This window comes from Papio anubis, chromosome 11 (assembly GCF_008728515.1).
Source record: "Papio anubis isolate 15944 chromosome 11, Panubis1.0, whole genome shotgun sequence".
Classification (NCBI taxonomy): domain Eukaryota; kingdom Metazoa; phylum Chordata; class Mammalia; order Primates; family Cercopithecidae; genus Papio; species Papio anubis.
Genome location: NC_044986.1, coordinates 16,249,393 through 16,264,842, shown reverse-complemented (window position 1 = coordinate 16,264,842; position 15,450 = coordinate 16,249,393). Strand labels below are relative to the sequence as shown.

At 39.7% G+C, this 15,450-nt stretch overlaps 1 protein-coding gene across 1 annotated transcript in view; it reads right to left on the bottom strand.

Annotated features, from left to right (window-relative positions):
- Positions 1 to 15,450, bottom strand: part of SHTN1 (shootin 1) — a 120,142-nt gene that overhangs the window by 91,267 nt on the left and 13,425 nt on the right. The window contains 1 exon segment of the mRNA XM_003904303.5: positions 2,379 to 2,431. Within this exon segment, the coding sequence (XP_003904352.2) occupies positions 2,379 to 2,431 (53 nt within the window).

Here is a 15,450-nt window from a genome sequence, read left to right as displayed (position 1 = left end):
TTTTACCAAATGCATTTTACCTACAATTCCACTTGCATAACGGATGATTCACTTAAAACCTCACCGCAGAAAGTGGCTGTCAGTTAAACAACCATCATCTCTACCAACAATAGATGTTTACAGAGCACCTACTATGTATTTTTAGGGCACTGCTAGGTCTACATGTAAGCAAGGATTAAAGAAGAATAAATAAAAAATTTAATCTTCTTCCTCTTACATTATTCATTTGCTTCTATCATCCTTCTTTATCTATTTTATGAAGACACCTGTTTGCTTTCCCTCCTCTTACCTTCTAGGTTAAGTCAAAGAGTGCTTCCGGATTAACCCCTCCAACTTGCTTTGTTCTTCCCGTGGGTCAGGAGCAGCTATGAAAGAGACTCAATGACTGGTATCATCTCAGCCTCTTTGTTCTCCTAGAGCTGGAAAACAGCTGAGTATCTTAGAGCAAGATGCTCAAGTATCCAGCCTAAGCATTACCAACTAGGTTTACTTTGGAATTTGGGGGCATCAGGAGCCCAGGATCTAAGAACAACCTCCTTACCTGTTTATGTCCTCAGGACAGTTGTGATTTTGCATGGTTACAGGGCTGGAATTAGAAATCTTGCCAAACTACTATTTTCAGTGACTTTCTTACTCTGTGTGTGTGTGTGTGTGTGTGTGTGTTTTGAGACAAGATCTCACTCTGCTGCTCTGTGTGTGTGTGTGTGTGTGTGTGTATGTGTTTTGAGGCAAGATCTCACTCTGCTGCTGCTGCTGTGTGTGTGTGTGTGTGTGTGTGTGTGTGTGTGTGTGTTTTGAGACAAGATCTCACTCTGTTGCCCAGGCTGGAACACAGTGATACACTCATGGCTCACTGCAGCTTCAACCTTTAGGTCTCAAGGGATCCTCCTGCCTCAGCCTCCCAAGTAGCTGGGACTACAGGTGCATGCCACCATGCCTGATTAATTTTTTAACTTTTTTGTAAAGATGGGGGTCTCACTACGTTGCCCAGGCTGGTCTTGAATTCCTGGTCTCAAGTGATCCTCCCACCTTAGCCTCCCAAAGTGCTTCTTACCATATTATGTATGTATGCACCAGCCCCTTCTAACATGGATGTTTTTATCACCTCCACCTACTATTCCCTGAATGACCTGATGAAGGCAAGAGAAGAAACTCAGGATTTCACAGAACACCAAGGATTTATTTACAAATGAGCAAAGGAGCCTTAAAACCAGGCGAAAAATAATGATCTAAAAATCCATTATAATCTGCTTTGAACTAGAGCACTTACCATTAGTATCACCAACCATACTACAGCTATATAGGTGGCAAATTAATAGTGAAAAAGTTAAATATAATTCTACAGAGCCCAATAAGGGATCCCAAATATCTCATACATTTTACAAGTATTTAGCTTGCTGCCAGTTTTTATTATAGGTCTTACTCTGAAATTTTAAAAATGAGGTTTCACAATTTATAGCAGTGATGGCTATCTTCTTCCTTAATATTGACTAAGGACCTGTTTTACTAATTTTCGACCAGGGATAGTATGTTCTGAAATATTTGGCCTACCCAACAAAGTAATTTTTTAAAGTAAATTTTGTTTGCATCTAAAACCAAAAATAGGCAGTTGGCTTCCTCTCTATTATTCATTTGCTATTCAGTCCCTCTACGTTTCTGACCTTAGCCTGTTCTTCCATTTGTCCACTCCCTAAATTTATAAGAAAAAAAAACCATATATATATGTATTTTTTATTAGCTATATATATTAGCAAGCATTCACAAACCTTAAGATATTTTCAGTGATAAGAAGGATACATTTTGTAAGGTAAGTAGAATTCAATTATTTAACAGTTAAAACAAAACTGACAGAGCCCCTGAAAATATTTACCAGACTTCCCTACCTTCACAGTGGATGCTTCTCAACTTCCGGTGTATTATTCATATAAATAGAAGAAGCAGACATACAAAGATTTATGGAGGTATTGGGGCAAAACACCAATGACTAATTACAAAGAGTTTTCTCCAGGATCCAATGTGTCTAGGTCCCAAAGTACATGTATCAAGCGTTCAATTCCACTGACAGAATCCCAAATCTGACTGTTAGGGGAAAAGTACGATTCCTAGGGACTTGAGTTGCTTGGCCTGGTGCCTTGCTGCACATTTAGCCATGTAGTTAATCTCCCAGAGCTGCACCCACTGTGGCATGCCTGCTATTCTTTACCATCTGGAGCCTGGAGTTGGTATTAGCTTGAACCACACATGCAAGAGAAAAGGGAAGAAAAGAAAAAAAAACAACCCTCATTCACATTTAACTGAAATTGGTGACTGAACAATGCACTATGCCGCCTAGGCTTTTACACATGTAAGAAAGGGGGGAAAAAGGGTAAAGTACAAACCTTCTCCTTTGTTTTCTGGTTCTCTGCTCTAAGGTCTTCATATTCGCCTATTGCTAAAAGAAAAAAGGAAAGCAACATTACAACACTGTCAAAAGTTTACTGCAGGGAAACCTGGGGAATCCACCTAACCCCCATTGTCTTCTTACTAGGTTGAGGTAGGGTGGAGAAGAGGCAGCAGAAAAGGGGCTTCTGCTTTCATTTTTTTATTCTGTAGGGACAGGGTCTCACTATGTTGCTCAGGCTGGTCTCAAAACTCCTGGGCTCAAGCAATCCTCCTGCCTTGATCTCACAACATGTGATTACAGGCATGAGCCACCAAACATGGCTGGGCTCCTGCTTTTAACAGTAAGGAAGAAAAAGCAGACGTGAGCCCACCAAATTAAATTTCAGTTCTCCCTAGGTCATTAGGAACACCCACGAGCCAGGTAGTTCTCCCTAGGTCATTAGGAACACCCACGAGCCAGGAGAGGTGACATATGACAAGCGATTTCTCCTTTCTGATGTTCAGCACTTGGTCCTGTGAAAGCATTCGGGCAGGTGTTCCCTGAAGTTCCTCCTAGCACTGTTAGTCCGTGGTACTATAATCAGAGGTTTATTTAGAAAATCCGCCTGTAGAAAGTAGAGTAGGTTTGCACACTCGACTCAATGTCACACGTCTGCTTTATTCACAAGCAAAAAACTTATGAAGGATCCAGCTAAGAACTATTTTCAGATAAGATTGTCAGTCACGACCAGAAATTCAGACTCCTTTCACTAAATGGGGAAGATATGTTAAACTGTTTGGAAATAGTATCCACTACGTAGGGGGCACAGTTGTGTACTTAAAATATTTTATTGACCAAAAAAAAAAAACCCTAAATCCCCACATTCATCTTTAATCAAAGCACCATTTTTAGGTATCCCTACAGTTGAGAATATAAAGTTTTGAACACATTAAGTGAGAAGAAAAAGAATGGCCTAAGATCAATGACAGAGCAGAACATCTGAAGTAAGTCTAAAACTGTGGCTCACCCCAGGGCCGGCACCTTGACTGGCACGAGAAAGTCAGTGAATCATCAGGTTGATTTTCTTTTTTTAAGAGACAGGGTCTTATTCTGTCACTTAGGCTGGAGTGCGGTGGCACCATCATAGCTCACTGCAGTTTCGAACTCCCGGGCTCAAAACAATCCTCCCACTTTAGCCTCTTGAGCAGCTGGAACTACAGGCACACGCTACCATGCCCAGCTAAATTTTAAAATTTCTTGTAGAGATGGGGTCTTGCTATTTTGCCCAGGCTGGTCACAATTTGAACTTTTGTCTTTATGGATTTATCTACCAAAAAAAAGCCCTCAGTTCTTCTTTTAAGAAAAAAAAAAAAACACAGAGCTTCCTATTTCTGTGAATAATCTAGAAACAGAAATAAAAAATCTGAAACCAGTGGCTGCAAGAACATCGCAGATAATCTGGTCCTTAATTCCAGAAATGTACAATTCTAACCACTAGGGCAAAGAACACCCCAGAAACAGATGTTTAACGTGGTAAAGCACATGCCTTGTTTTCTCCTCTGGTGATCGAAAGGGTTCAGAATGGCTACTGTGATGGTGGCACCAAAGTCCTAAAATCCAAATTCAAATTGATGAATATTTATGACATTATACCACCAATGTCCAGAAGTTTTATTAGTATACCAGGACCACTTAAACGAGAATTAATGGATAATTTTATTGAAGCCACATCTCAAAAGAATCCTTGAAAATTAGTCCATAAAATAGGTGAATGTGTACATGTAAAGATATAGTTCTTCTGAAAATAATTACATTTACAGTCTGGGCGTGGTGGCTCACGCCTGTAATCCCAACACTTGGGGAGGCCAAGGTGGGCAGATCACTTGAGGTCAGGAGTTCAAGACTAGCCTAGATAACATGGCAAAATCTTGCCTCTACTAAAAGTACAAAAATTAGCCGGGCGTGGTAGCACTTGCCTGTAGTCCCAGATACTTGGGAGGCTGAGGCAGGAGAATCATGTAAACCTGGGAAGCAGAGGTTGCAGTGAGCCAAGAACGTACCACTGCACACTCCAACGTGGGCAACAGAGCAAGACTGTATCTCAAAAAACAAAACAAAACATTTTCAACAGAAAAAGATTTGACTGACCTAGAATGAAGCCCTCTGAACACCAGCTCTTCGTCAGCCCTGCCACACATACCCCAAGAGCTAAGTATAAACTAAATCGTCTTTGGAGGTGAAAAACCAATGAAACATGTCCTTACCTTTTTAACAGAAAGAAACAAGAACTAACTAATAACTTCTAAAAATATTTACTTACACCACCACTGGGTAGTCTATGGCCATGATCCCATATCTTATTACTATATCTTAAATTGTTTCAAAAAATAGATATATAAGTATTCTATTAAGAAACTTTGATTTTAGGTTACTTGACATTTAAAAGTATCTGTAGATGAAGTTGAAAACCAAAATTGATTTAATGTTCTATTATTGGTAAACTGCTTTACAGACAGAGAGAATGAACAATAAAGGTTTATAAAACCATGATCTCAGCCAGGTGCAGTGGCTCATGCCTGTAATGCCAGCACTTTGGGAGGCTGAGGCGGGCAGATCATCAGGTCAGGAGTTCGAGACCAGCCTGACCAACATGGTGAAACCCCGTCTCTACTGAAAATACAAAAAAAATTAGCTGGGCATGATAGCGCGCACCTGTAATCCCAGCTACTCAGGAGGCTGAGGCAGGAGAATCACTTGATCCCGGGAGGCAGAGGTTGCAGTGAGCCAAGATTGCACCACTGTATTCCAGCCTGGGCAACAGAGCAAGACTCTGTCTCCAAAAAAAAAAAAAAAAGAAATAAAAAAGAAATAAAAAACCATGATCCTCAATGATCTCATATTGACATTAAGAAATTTTTTCTATTTAAAACATCAGATAATGGTTTTGAAGTCTTTTTTCAAATACCAATACTATTCTTCCATTATACTGCCAATAGAACCCAGATGAAACACTGTAGGCTCCCAATTACTGGGTATTTGTGAAAAGAATTAACTAAGAATCTTAATTCCAGCCTGGGCAACAGAGCAAGACCCTGTCTCCAAAATAAAATAAAATAAAATAAAATAAAATAAAATACCATGATCCTCAATGATCTCATATTGACATTAAGAAATTTTTTCTATTTAAAACATCAGATAATGGTTTTGAAGTCTTTTTTCAAATACCAATACTATTCTTCCATTATACTGCCAATAGAACCCAGATTACTGGGTATTAATGAAAAGAATTAATTAAGAGTCTTTGAACTATCATATTTTAATGAAAATCACAGAAAATATGCTTTCTTGTGACTATGTACAACTTTAAAGTAAGGTATAAGGAAAAGAAAGGAAAGTATGAGAAGAATTCAACCCTTGCTAATAAAACCAAGCTCACTACCATAAACAGCACGTACAGACAGGCACGCACATACACACACGTATGTATCATAGTGGACCCCTAACCCTAACCTCAGCAAAACTGGCAAAAACTGAAGTGATCTATATTATTCAGCTTCTTCTTTGGCAATGTTACGGGGTCACAGAGAAAGCTGCCTTCTTGTTTCAGAACTGGCTTGCAGTCTGAAAATTTTAAAAACTGAGCTTGCACAGCTCAAGTGATTCCATCAGAGACATCCTCCAAATCCTGAACTCGCCAATGCTAAAGAGATTACTCTGGTCAGGTATGGTAGCTCATGCCTGTAATCCCAACACTTTGGGAGGCCAAGGTCGGGGGAATCACTTGAGGTCAGGAGTTCACAACCTGCCCGGACAACATGGTGAAACTGCATCTATACCAAAAATACAAAAAAAATTAGCCAGGTGTGGCAGCACATGCCTGTAATCCTAGCTACTCAGGAGGCTTGAGGTGGGAGGATCACTTGAACCCAGGAGGTGGAGGTTGCAGTGAGCCGAGATCATAACACTGCTCTCCAACCTGGGTAACAAAGCAAGACTCTGTCTCAAAAAAAAAACAAAAAAACAAAAAAACAAAAACAGATGAATCTAACCAATTCTCGGCATATGAAAGGTACCTGCAGCTTGAGAGCTCAAGAAGACTTCATCTCTCACATTTACAGGTACAGTATATTTCACTGTACTATAAGGTTATATAGGACAGTAATTAAAAAGTGCATCCTAATGACAGCCTGAGCACTTACTGGCTAGAGGACCTTGGGCAAATCAGTGAATCTCTCTGACTCTCATGTTCCTCTTCTGGAAAATAGGAATAATAATTACACATCTCTCATGGTGTTGTTACTAAGAGTAAATGAGTTAACATATGTAAGAGTATTTGGGCATATTAACTGTTCAAAACATGTTAGCCATGGTTATTATTACTGATATAAGTACATCAAATCCTGTGTTTACAACAAAAGAAGTTAGGCTATTCCCTAATGCCCTCAGCCTCAGGCTTACTTTTGTCCTGCATGGCAGACAGGAAACATTTCCAGGGTACTTCTATCCTCCACCAAATAAAGGGAGGGGAAAGGGGGTTAAAGATCAACTGCACACAAAGTGTTGCAGTAAAGAAAGGTGGCAAAGAAGTAAAAGCATTTCTGAGAGCTGTACTTGTCAATCCTGGCTACACACTGAAATCACCTGGCGGGCTTTTAAATCATATAGATGCCTTGCCCCTGCTGCTTCAAGATTCTGATTTAACTATTCTGGGGTAGATCCTGGGCATCCAAATAGATAGATAGATAGATAGATAGATAGATAGATAGATAGATAGATAGATAGATAGACAGACACACACACACATACATACATACATACACATACACAGATAGACACATACATACATACACACACACACACACACACACACACGTTTAGAAGTGAGAGCCCCAGGTAATTCCAATGTACAGCCAAAGTAGGTTGTAACATAACAATATAGAATGGAAGAAAAAGGAAGACGGTGGAGAAAACAAGGAGAAGAACAGGCAGAGCATGTGTTTCAAGAATCATGCTGGTTTTCTATTTTCTAACTCCTCGACGCCAAGAAAAGTTTTCTTTCCAAGCTGCAAATCATGACATAGCCAGCCCAACAGGCAGCTGAGTAGACTTAGTTGTTTCAGAAATGTGACAACTAAAGTTCATAACTACAAGCCAGTAACACCTCTAGCTAGGGTTAATAAGAATCATGCTTTGTCTGGGATTTTGTCAGTTTTAGCACTGAAAGTTCAGCATCCTAGGAAACCTCCCAGTCCCACGGAGGCTAATCACTCTACCTCTAGCACTCTTTCCAGACCAGTATTTCCAACCAATACTTACCAGACCTGTGTGGTCCAAAATGGTAGCCATTAGCCACAAGCAGCTATTTAAATTTTAATTGATTGAAACTAAAGAAAATGTAAAATTCAGTTCCTCAGTTGCAGAAGTTATATTTCAAGTGCTCGATAGCCACATGTGGCTAGTTAGTGCCATAATGGACAGTGGACACAGAACATTTCCAACATAGCAGCCAGTTCTACCGGCAGTTCTGGGCCGCTCTGTCAAGAGGCTCTACAAGCATCTCAAACTCAACTTTTAGAAAGTGAGCTCATCAATTTCCCTTCCCTACTCCCTGTATGAAAGGTCTTCTGTCATTGGTGTCATCATCTACCTACCTAGTTCTCAAGATAGTACCTGCAGGATCACCCTTGAGTTCCCACTTTTTTCTCCCTCCAAAGGATCATCAAACTGCTCAAACCTCTAAAAAATATCTCTGCAATCTGCTCTTCCTCTGAAGCTGTTATCTCTGCCCTAACTTAGACACTCAATAATGACAAAACCCTCCTATCTAGTTCTAGCTTCCTTCTATCCCAAGGGCATTCTTTACATAGCAGTTAGTTAACAAAGCAAGCTGGTTTTTTCATGTTTAGAAACTTCCAAACACCGTATCTTTACTGCCTGGAATCCCACTCTACTGCTCACTATTCAACCTCAAGGGCCACACCCAAAGTCCCAGTGCTTCTCTAAACCCAATACCTTTCATTCTTAGGTACCTTTGCAAATGTTTTTCCCTCTGCCTGCAAAGGCTTTCCCTACCCCATCTTTCCTATCTCCTCTTTTTCAATGCAATTCAACTGTTACTTCTTCTAAGAAGCCTTCCCCATATACTTCATGCAAAATCAGCAGTTTTATCTTAATATATCATCAGAGTACACTGTTCATATAGCTCTATTAGAGCATCTACATATAACATTATAAATTATGTGTGCACAGGTCTGTTTTCCTGTCATTCTTCCCACCCGATTCACTGCTATATATGTCTTACACTTATATGAATACCAGAGTCCATGCCTATGCTGAATAAATGAATTCAACATGTTGAATATGTTCATATAAATCTGTGAGGCAAAACAATCCAAATATTAACATCCTCATTTTACAAACAGAGACACAAATGCATAGAGAAATCAAATCCCACAATACAGAATGGTAGTGGAAGCACCAATCTACTGACTCCCAGAGTCATTCATCCAAAAAGACATTACTGAGCATTTCTGTGTGCAATGCACTAAAGCACTGGATCAGAAATAATTCTCTTGGTTAAAGACTACATCTTTCTCTCTCCAGATTCTGATATCTAGGATCCTGTCTGACATATAGCTTATTTGATAAACGTGTTAAATGAAGGAAGGAAGAATGGATCTAGGTCTTCACATGAGCAAATCATAGAAGAGCACATACTCTCCTCCCCATGGTAAGAGTCTCTTACATCATATATTGTATCAAGATACTTAATAAAAATGAAGGTTTAAATAGCCATCAAATGTAACCAGAAAACACGACCTCATGACAGCTTCTAATGTAGATTCTCATCCATTCAGTCTGCATCTTTGATACTCAGGGAGCTTTGAGATACCTCTTACTAATGGGGAATGAGGACATGAGTCACAAAAGATAGTGTTCAATTACGACATTATTCCCTTCTGTACACATCCCAATGGGTCGTCCTCTTATAGCCAGAGTAGAAAGAGAAGGCATTTGTACCTTACTTGTTAATTAAAGCATTCGAAAAGCCATGGAAAACACTGATAGAAAATCTGATCAAAAAACAAAGGTGACAGATTTCATATCCTGAAAAGAAATTACGGCAAACCAGAAATTTATTCATTACATGGTAAAACACACAGTTCAGTGTTAATAAATTAATGATACTTAAGAAGTACTCTCAGCAAACTACATTAATGACTTCAAATTAACCAAGAAGAAAGGAAGAAAACTGAGTATCTTTAAAATACACATATAAATCTGATTTCTGGTCTGTCATGTAAGGAGCTTGTAAATCCTCATTCCGTCCTCACAACAAAAAGTAAGAACAAATTGAAAATCAACAACTCTTCCTAAGATCTATCAGATAATTGAAGCCACAGGACAAACCACCATCCCCAAAACGGAAGAGACACATAAGGCAGATAGAAAGGATTATAATTTATGAGAGAAGCAGCCCGGAAGCAGAAACCTCCTTGGGAACCGGTACCTGGTAACTGGTACTGGAAACCCTAAACTGTAATTAAAGAATAGCTGGAGGCTCAGTTTGGACAAGTTTGAGTGTTAAAATTGCCAGGGGGACCCAGCCTTAGAGGGGCCTAAACTTTTGTGAGTTTCACCTCCAGGATCACTACCAGATGCTCAAAGTGAAAATTTTCCCTACTACTCTGGCAGGTGGCACAGAAAAGTAGCCACTACTGACAGAGTGCAGTGGCTCACACCTGTAATCCAGCACTTTGGGAGGCCAAGGCAGGAGAATCATTTGAGCTCAGGAGTTTGAGGCCGGCCTGGGCAACATAGCGAAACCCAGTGTGTGTATGTGTGTGTGTGTATATATATATATATATATATATTTTTTTTTTTTTTTTTTTTTTTTTTTGAGACAGAGTCTCACTCTGTCACCCAGGCTGTAGTGCAGTGGTGTGGTGCAATCTCAGCTCACTGCAACTTCTGCCTTCCGGGTTCAAGCAATTCTCCTGCGTCAGCCTCCTAAGTAACTGGGATTACAGGCATGCACCACCACGCCCAGCATTTTTAGTAGAGACGGGGTTTCACCATGTTGGTCAAGCTGGTCTTGAATTCCTGACCTCATGATCCACCCGCCCTGGCCTCCTAAAGTGCTGGGATTACAGGCGTGAGCCACTACGCCCGGCCTATTTTTTTAAAAGGAAAATAAGGTAGCCTCTATGAAATATGCCCAAAGCATTCTTTTCCTCTAAACAATGCCTGTCCTCAAAAGAAACTATCTTACCAGAGTCTAACAGACTTGGTGGAAGGCAAACACCCAACGCCAGCCCCCACTAGCCTTCTTGTCTCATCGAAGAGGTAAATAAAACAAAACTGAGAACTTGTAAAGGTCACATCCTAGGGACACGGGGTCACTAAGAGCTAATCATAAAACTATGATCTAATCACAGAACTACAGAACACTTCCCTTCCATACGTTACCACCACATTAATGTTTGCACAACTTGATTCCTAATTGCCAAAACTTGGGAACAAACAAGATAGGTGAATGGATAAACAAACTGTGGTACATCCAGACAATGGAACAGTATCCGGTGTTAAGAAGTAGTTGGTGTTAAGAAGTGGTAAGTAAACTATGAAGCCACAAAAAAAGACAAGGAAAAAAACTTAACTGTATATTGCTAAGTGAAAAGGGTCAGTCTAAAAAGGCTACACACATATCATATGATTCCAATTATATGACATTCTGCAAAAGGCAAAACTATGGAGACAATTAAAAGATCAGTGGGAGGTTAGACGCAGTGGCTCACACCTGTAATCCCACACTTTGGGAGGCCAAGGCGAGCGGATCACGAGGTCAGGAGATCGAGACCATCCTGGCCAACATGGTAAAACCCTGTCTCTACTAAAAAAACAAAAATTAGCCGGGAGAGGTGGCATGTGCCTATAGTCCCAGCTACTAGGGAGGCTGAGGCAGGAGAATCACTTGAATCCAGGAGGTGGAGTTGCAGTGAGCCAAGGGTTTGTAGTTAAAAAGGAAGGGTTGAACAGGTAGAACACATGACATCTTTAGAGCAGTGGTTCTGTACTGTAATGGTGAATACATGTGACATCTATTTGTCCAAACCCATAGAATGTACAAGACAAAAAGTGAACCTTAATGTAAATTATGGATTTTAGTTAATAATAATGTATCAATTCTGGCCCAACAATTCTAACAAAGGTAGATTAATTAAAGCAATATGTTAATAACAGTAGAAATGAGAGTAGGAAAAGGTGAAGAGGTATGTGAATATTCTCTGTACTTTTGGCTCAATTTTCTGTAAACCTAAACTTCTAAAAAAAAAAGTCTTATTTATTTAAAAAGCTAATAACGCACTCACAGACACAATCACATGCAAATTTGTGCCACAGAGGATTTGAAATTGAATCAAGTCTAAAGGGTCTTGATATAGCAGTACGCTTCATGGTACCATAGAAAAATTTCAGAATTCATGGGTGGGCTTATTTTACTTATTTTATTTTATATTTTTATTTTATTATTTTATATTTTCTTTTACTTATTTTTATTTTATATTTTATTTTATTTTACTTATATATTATTTACTTATTTTATTATTATTTTTGAGACAGGGTGTCACTCTGTCACCCAGGCTGGAGTGGAGTGACATGATTACAGCTCAATGTAACCCCAAACTCCTAGGCTCAAGGAATCCTTTTGCCTCAGTCTCTCCAGTTACAGATGCATACCACCATGCCCAGCTGACCTTCTATTTTTATTTTTTGTAGGGAGGGGTTCTTGTTACGTTGCCAAGGCTGGTTGTACTCGTGGCCTCAAGCAATACACCTACCTCAGCCTTCCAAAGCACTGGGATTATACGCATGGGATTATAGGCATCAACCATCATGCCTAGCCCAGAATTCATGTTTTAGTGTTTAAAATGATAAGCGGGCACAGTATGCAATCAATAAAAGTGTCTTCCTTCTACATCTTGAGGCAAAGCTTAGCTGTGTAACAGTCTTACAGAATAAAATTGAAAGCACAACAAAGTTTAAAATACATACTTTTTGGATCCCACAATTCCATTTTCAAGAATTTTTCCTGTACCCCCAAAATCCATATAATTATTATATCGATTTTTTAAAAAAAGTATTTTTTAAATGAATGTTTCCTACAGCTGCACTTAAAATACATGTGTATAAGAATGTAAGCAGAATTATTATATTTAGTAAACTTCACTTTTGTTTCAGATTTACAGTAAAACTGCAAAGATAGAGCAATATCTTACATTAGTATAGTGCATTTACTAAAATTAATGGACCAATATTGATACACTGCTATGAAGTAAAGTCCTTATTTTGTTCAGACTTCCTTAGTTTTTACTTGATGACCTTTTCTGTTCTAGGATCCCATCTGGGATACTACATTACATTTAGCTATTATATATACCGCAAAACAAACAATATATCTCCTTAAAATATGAAGGACTGGGGAGAACTGAAGATAATTAGGATATAGGGGAGCTCTCTACCTTTCCTCTGCCTAAAAGCAGGACAGAGAATTACAAAAACAAAAGGTCTTTCTATCCTCCCCCTTGTTCCTGCCTAAAAACAGGATGTAAATTTTCCTTTACAACCCGTATCAGCTCAGAGATGGCACCAGAGGAATCCGCAAGCAGACATTGCCCCATTAGCTTCCCCATACCTTTACCTTCCCCATACATTTACCTTCCCCATACATTTTCACACCCTTGGAAGCCTGGGACTGCTTTCCTTTGTCCTATCACTTCTCTAAAATGAATTGTTCTTTGTTGAAGGTGATAATAAAAACCAGAGTTTTAAGCCACTACTTGGAGTTACTTTTTGGCCTCGGGATGTGCATTGTATCTGTTAATAAACTTGCTGTCCCTTGTTAATTTGTCTTTTGTTACAGGAGTCTGTCCCAATTACCAACCTATGAGGACTGAGGAAAATGTAATTTTTTCTCCCCTTCATTTTGGCATAGTTGGCGGATATTCTGAGCCACTTCACTCGCTCTGGGACCTGCAGACACAATCCTGGGAGAACAGAACAGGTAGAAGCTGGTAGGAAAAGAATATTCTTACAAAGGCAGCTCTCCCAAGTCTCTACCTGTAGTGCCTGGTCAACAGGGGAAAGTAAAAATGTTTCCTTGTTCCTTTCCAAATTCAGATTGGCAGGAAAAAAACATTTGAAATTAAAAAAGAAAAAAAATTGTTCTTTGAATTTGTGACTCCTGTAGATTTGGTTTGGGTACATATTGATGACTGATCTTTAGCCACCCAGAAAAGGCCTTTGTTTTCCTTGTCTCTTTTTTTTTTTTTTTTTTTTTTTTCTTTTTTTGGTGTGGTTTGTCATAAAAAGGAAAATCATAAGAAGATTCTCCTTCCATCTTGCTGTATGTTTTGAGAGCTTGGCTTCTGCAACAAGCAAGGTTTTTCTCTCTGGTCTCCACCAGTCCCAGGGGCACGAATTGTCAGATTTGTATCAGCAGCAGCTATCCAGCTGGCTAGGAGTCTAAAACATGTTTGTCCAGCCATTCCAGCTCTCAAGGAACATTCTCTTAATTGTCTTAACATTCACTGCCTTGTTAACAATGAGGGTCTTCGCTTTCTTAGGCTGTGGTTGGATGAAACTGGATCTTGAGGGGAACTGCATCTTTTTCATCCTACCCTCTTTGGAATGTAATTCTTGCATCTATGGTTTTAAGCCATAAAGAGGCTTATTGTTAGCAAACCCCCAAACACACCCCATGGGCAGCTTCTGTTTTTCTGTTTGTCTTAGTGACTACTGTCTCTTTTTGTCTTCCATCTCTTGGTGGCACACAGGTTATTGGGCCTTTCTTCCTTCTACCTGTCTTTTGGGAGTGGTGTGGCTCTTGGAAGGGCTGCATCTTCTACACTCCCTCTTTGAAGACGTTGGTTAAAGCCTTAAAGGGCTTCTTGGTTTTAGTCTCATGCATGGTTGTAGTTTTGGTCTTGAGTCACTTGTAATATATAACTTTGGTATAGAATTTTGGTTTACATTTGTTTCTTAATCTATCTGGGTTGCTATAAATGAATACCCGAAGCTGGGTCATTTGTAAAGAAGTTTATTTGGCCCATGGTTCTGCAGGCTGTACAAGGAACATGGCATCAGCATCTGTTTCTGTTCCGGCTGCTTCCACCCCTGGCAGAAGGTGAAGGGAACCAGGCGTGTGGAACGATCATATGGTGAGAGAGGAAAGCAGGAGAGAAGGGAAAGGTGTTATGCACTTTTAAACAAGGAGCTCTCAGGGGAACTCTCAGGGAGGCTAGTAGACAACTCTTCTAGCTTCATTACTCATTGCTACAAGGTACTAAAAAGTAGGCATTACTAGGACAAAAGCACCTGGCCATTCATGAGGGATCCAGCCCCATGACCCAAACACCTCCGATTAAGGTCTCACCTCCAACATTAGGGAATCAAATTTCAACATGAGATTTTGGGGGACAAATATCCAAACTTCCAAACTATAGAAATTTGCCTGTTTCTTTCTCTCCTAAGCTAAAATGGAACTATACTTTTGGGGGAAAAAATGATTTATTAAAACACTGCAGGCCAGGCACTATGGCTCACGTCTGTAATCCCAGCACTTTGGGAGGCCAAGACAGGCTGACTGCTTGAAATCAGGAGTTCAAGACCAGCCTGAGCAGCATGGTGAAACCCTGTCTGTACAAAAAATACCAATATTAGCCAGGCATAGTGGCACACACCTGTAGTTCCAGCTACTCGGGAGGCTGAGGTGGGAGGATGGTTGGAGCTCAAGAGGTTGAGGCTGCAGTGAGTCATGATCATGCCACTGCACTCCAGCCTGGGTGACAGAGCCAGATGCTGTCTCAAAAAACAAAAAACAAAAGAAAACAAACAAAAAAAAATTCCAAAGGCAAATAGCACTAAAGTTGAAACAGAAGTCTTTTTATTTCTATCTCAGTTGGAAATCCCCCTGATAACACAAGTTAAAGATAATGCAATTAGATAAACAAGTCAGTCCATTGATATGCAGACTGCAACCGAAACTCTCTGAGGAATTAAAAACAACCCTCCATGTCTTGCAAATTGTT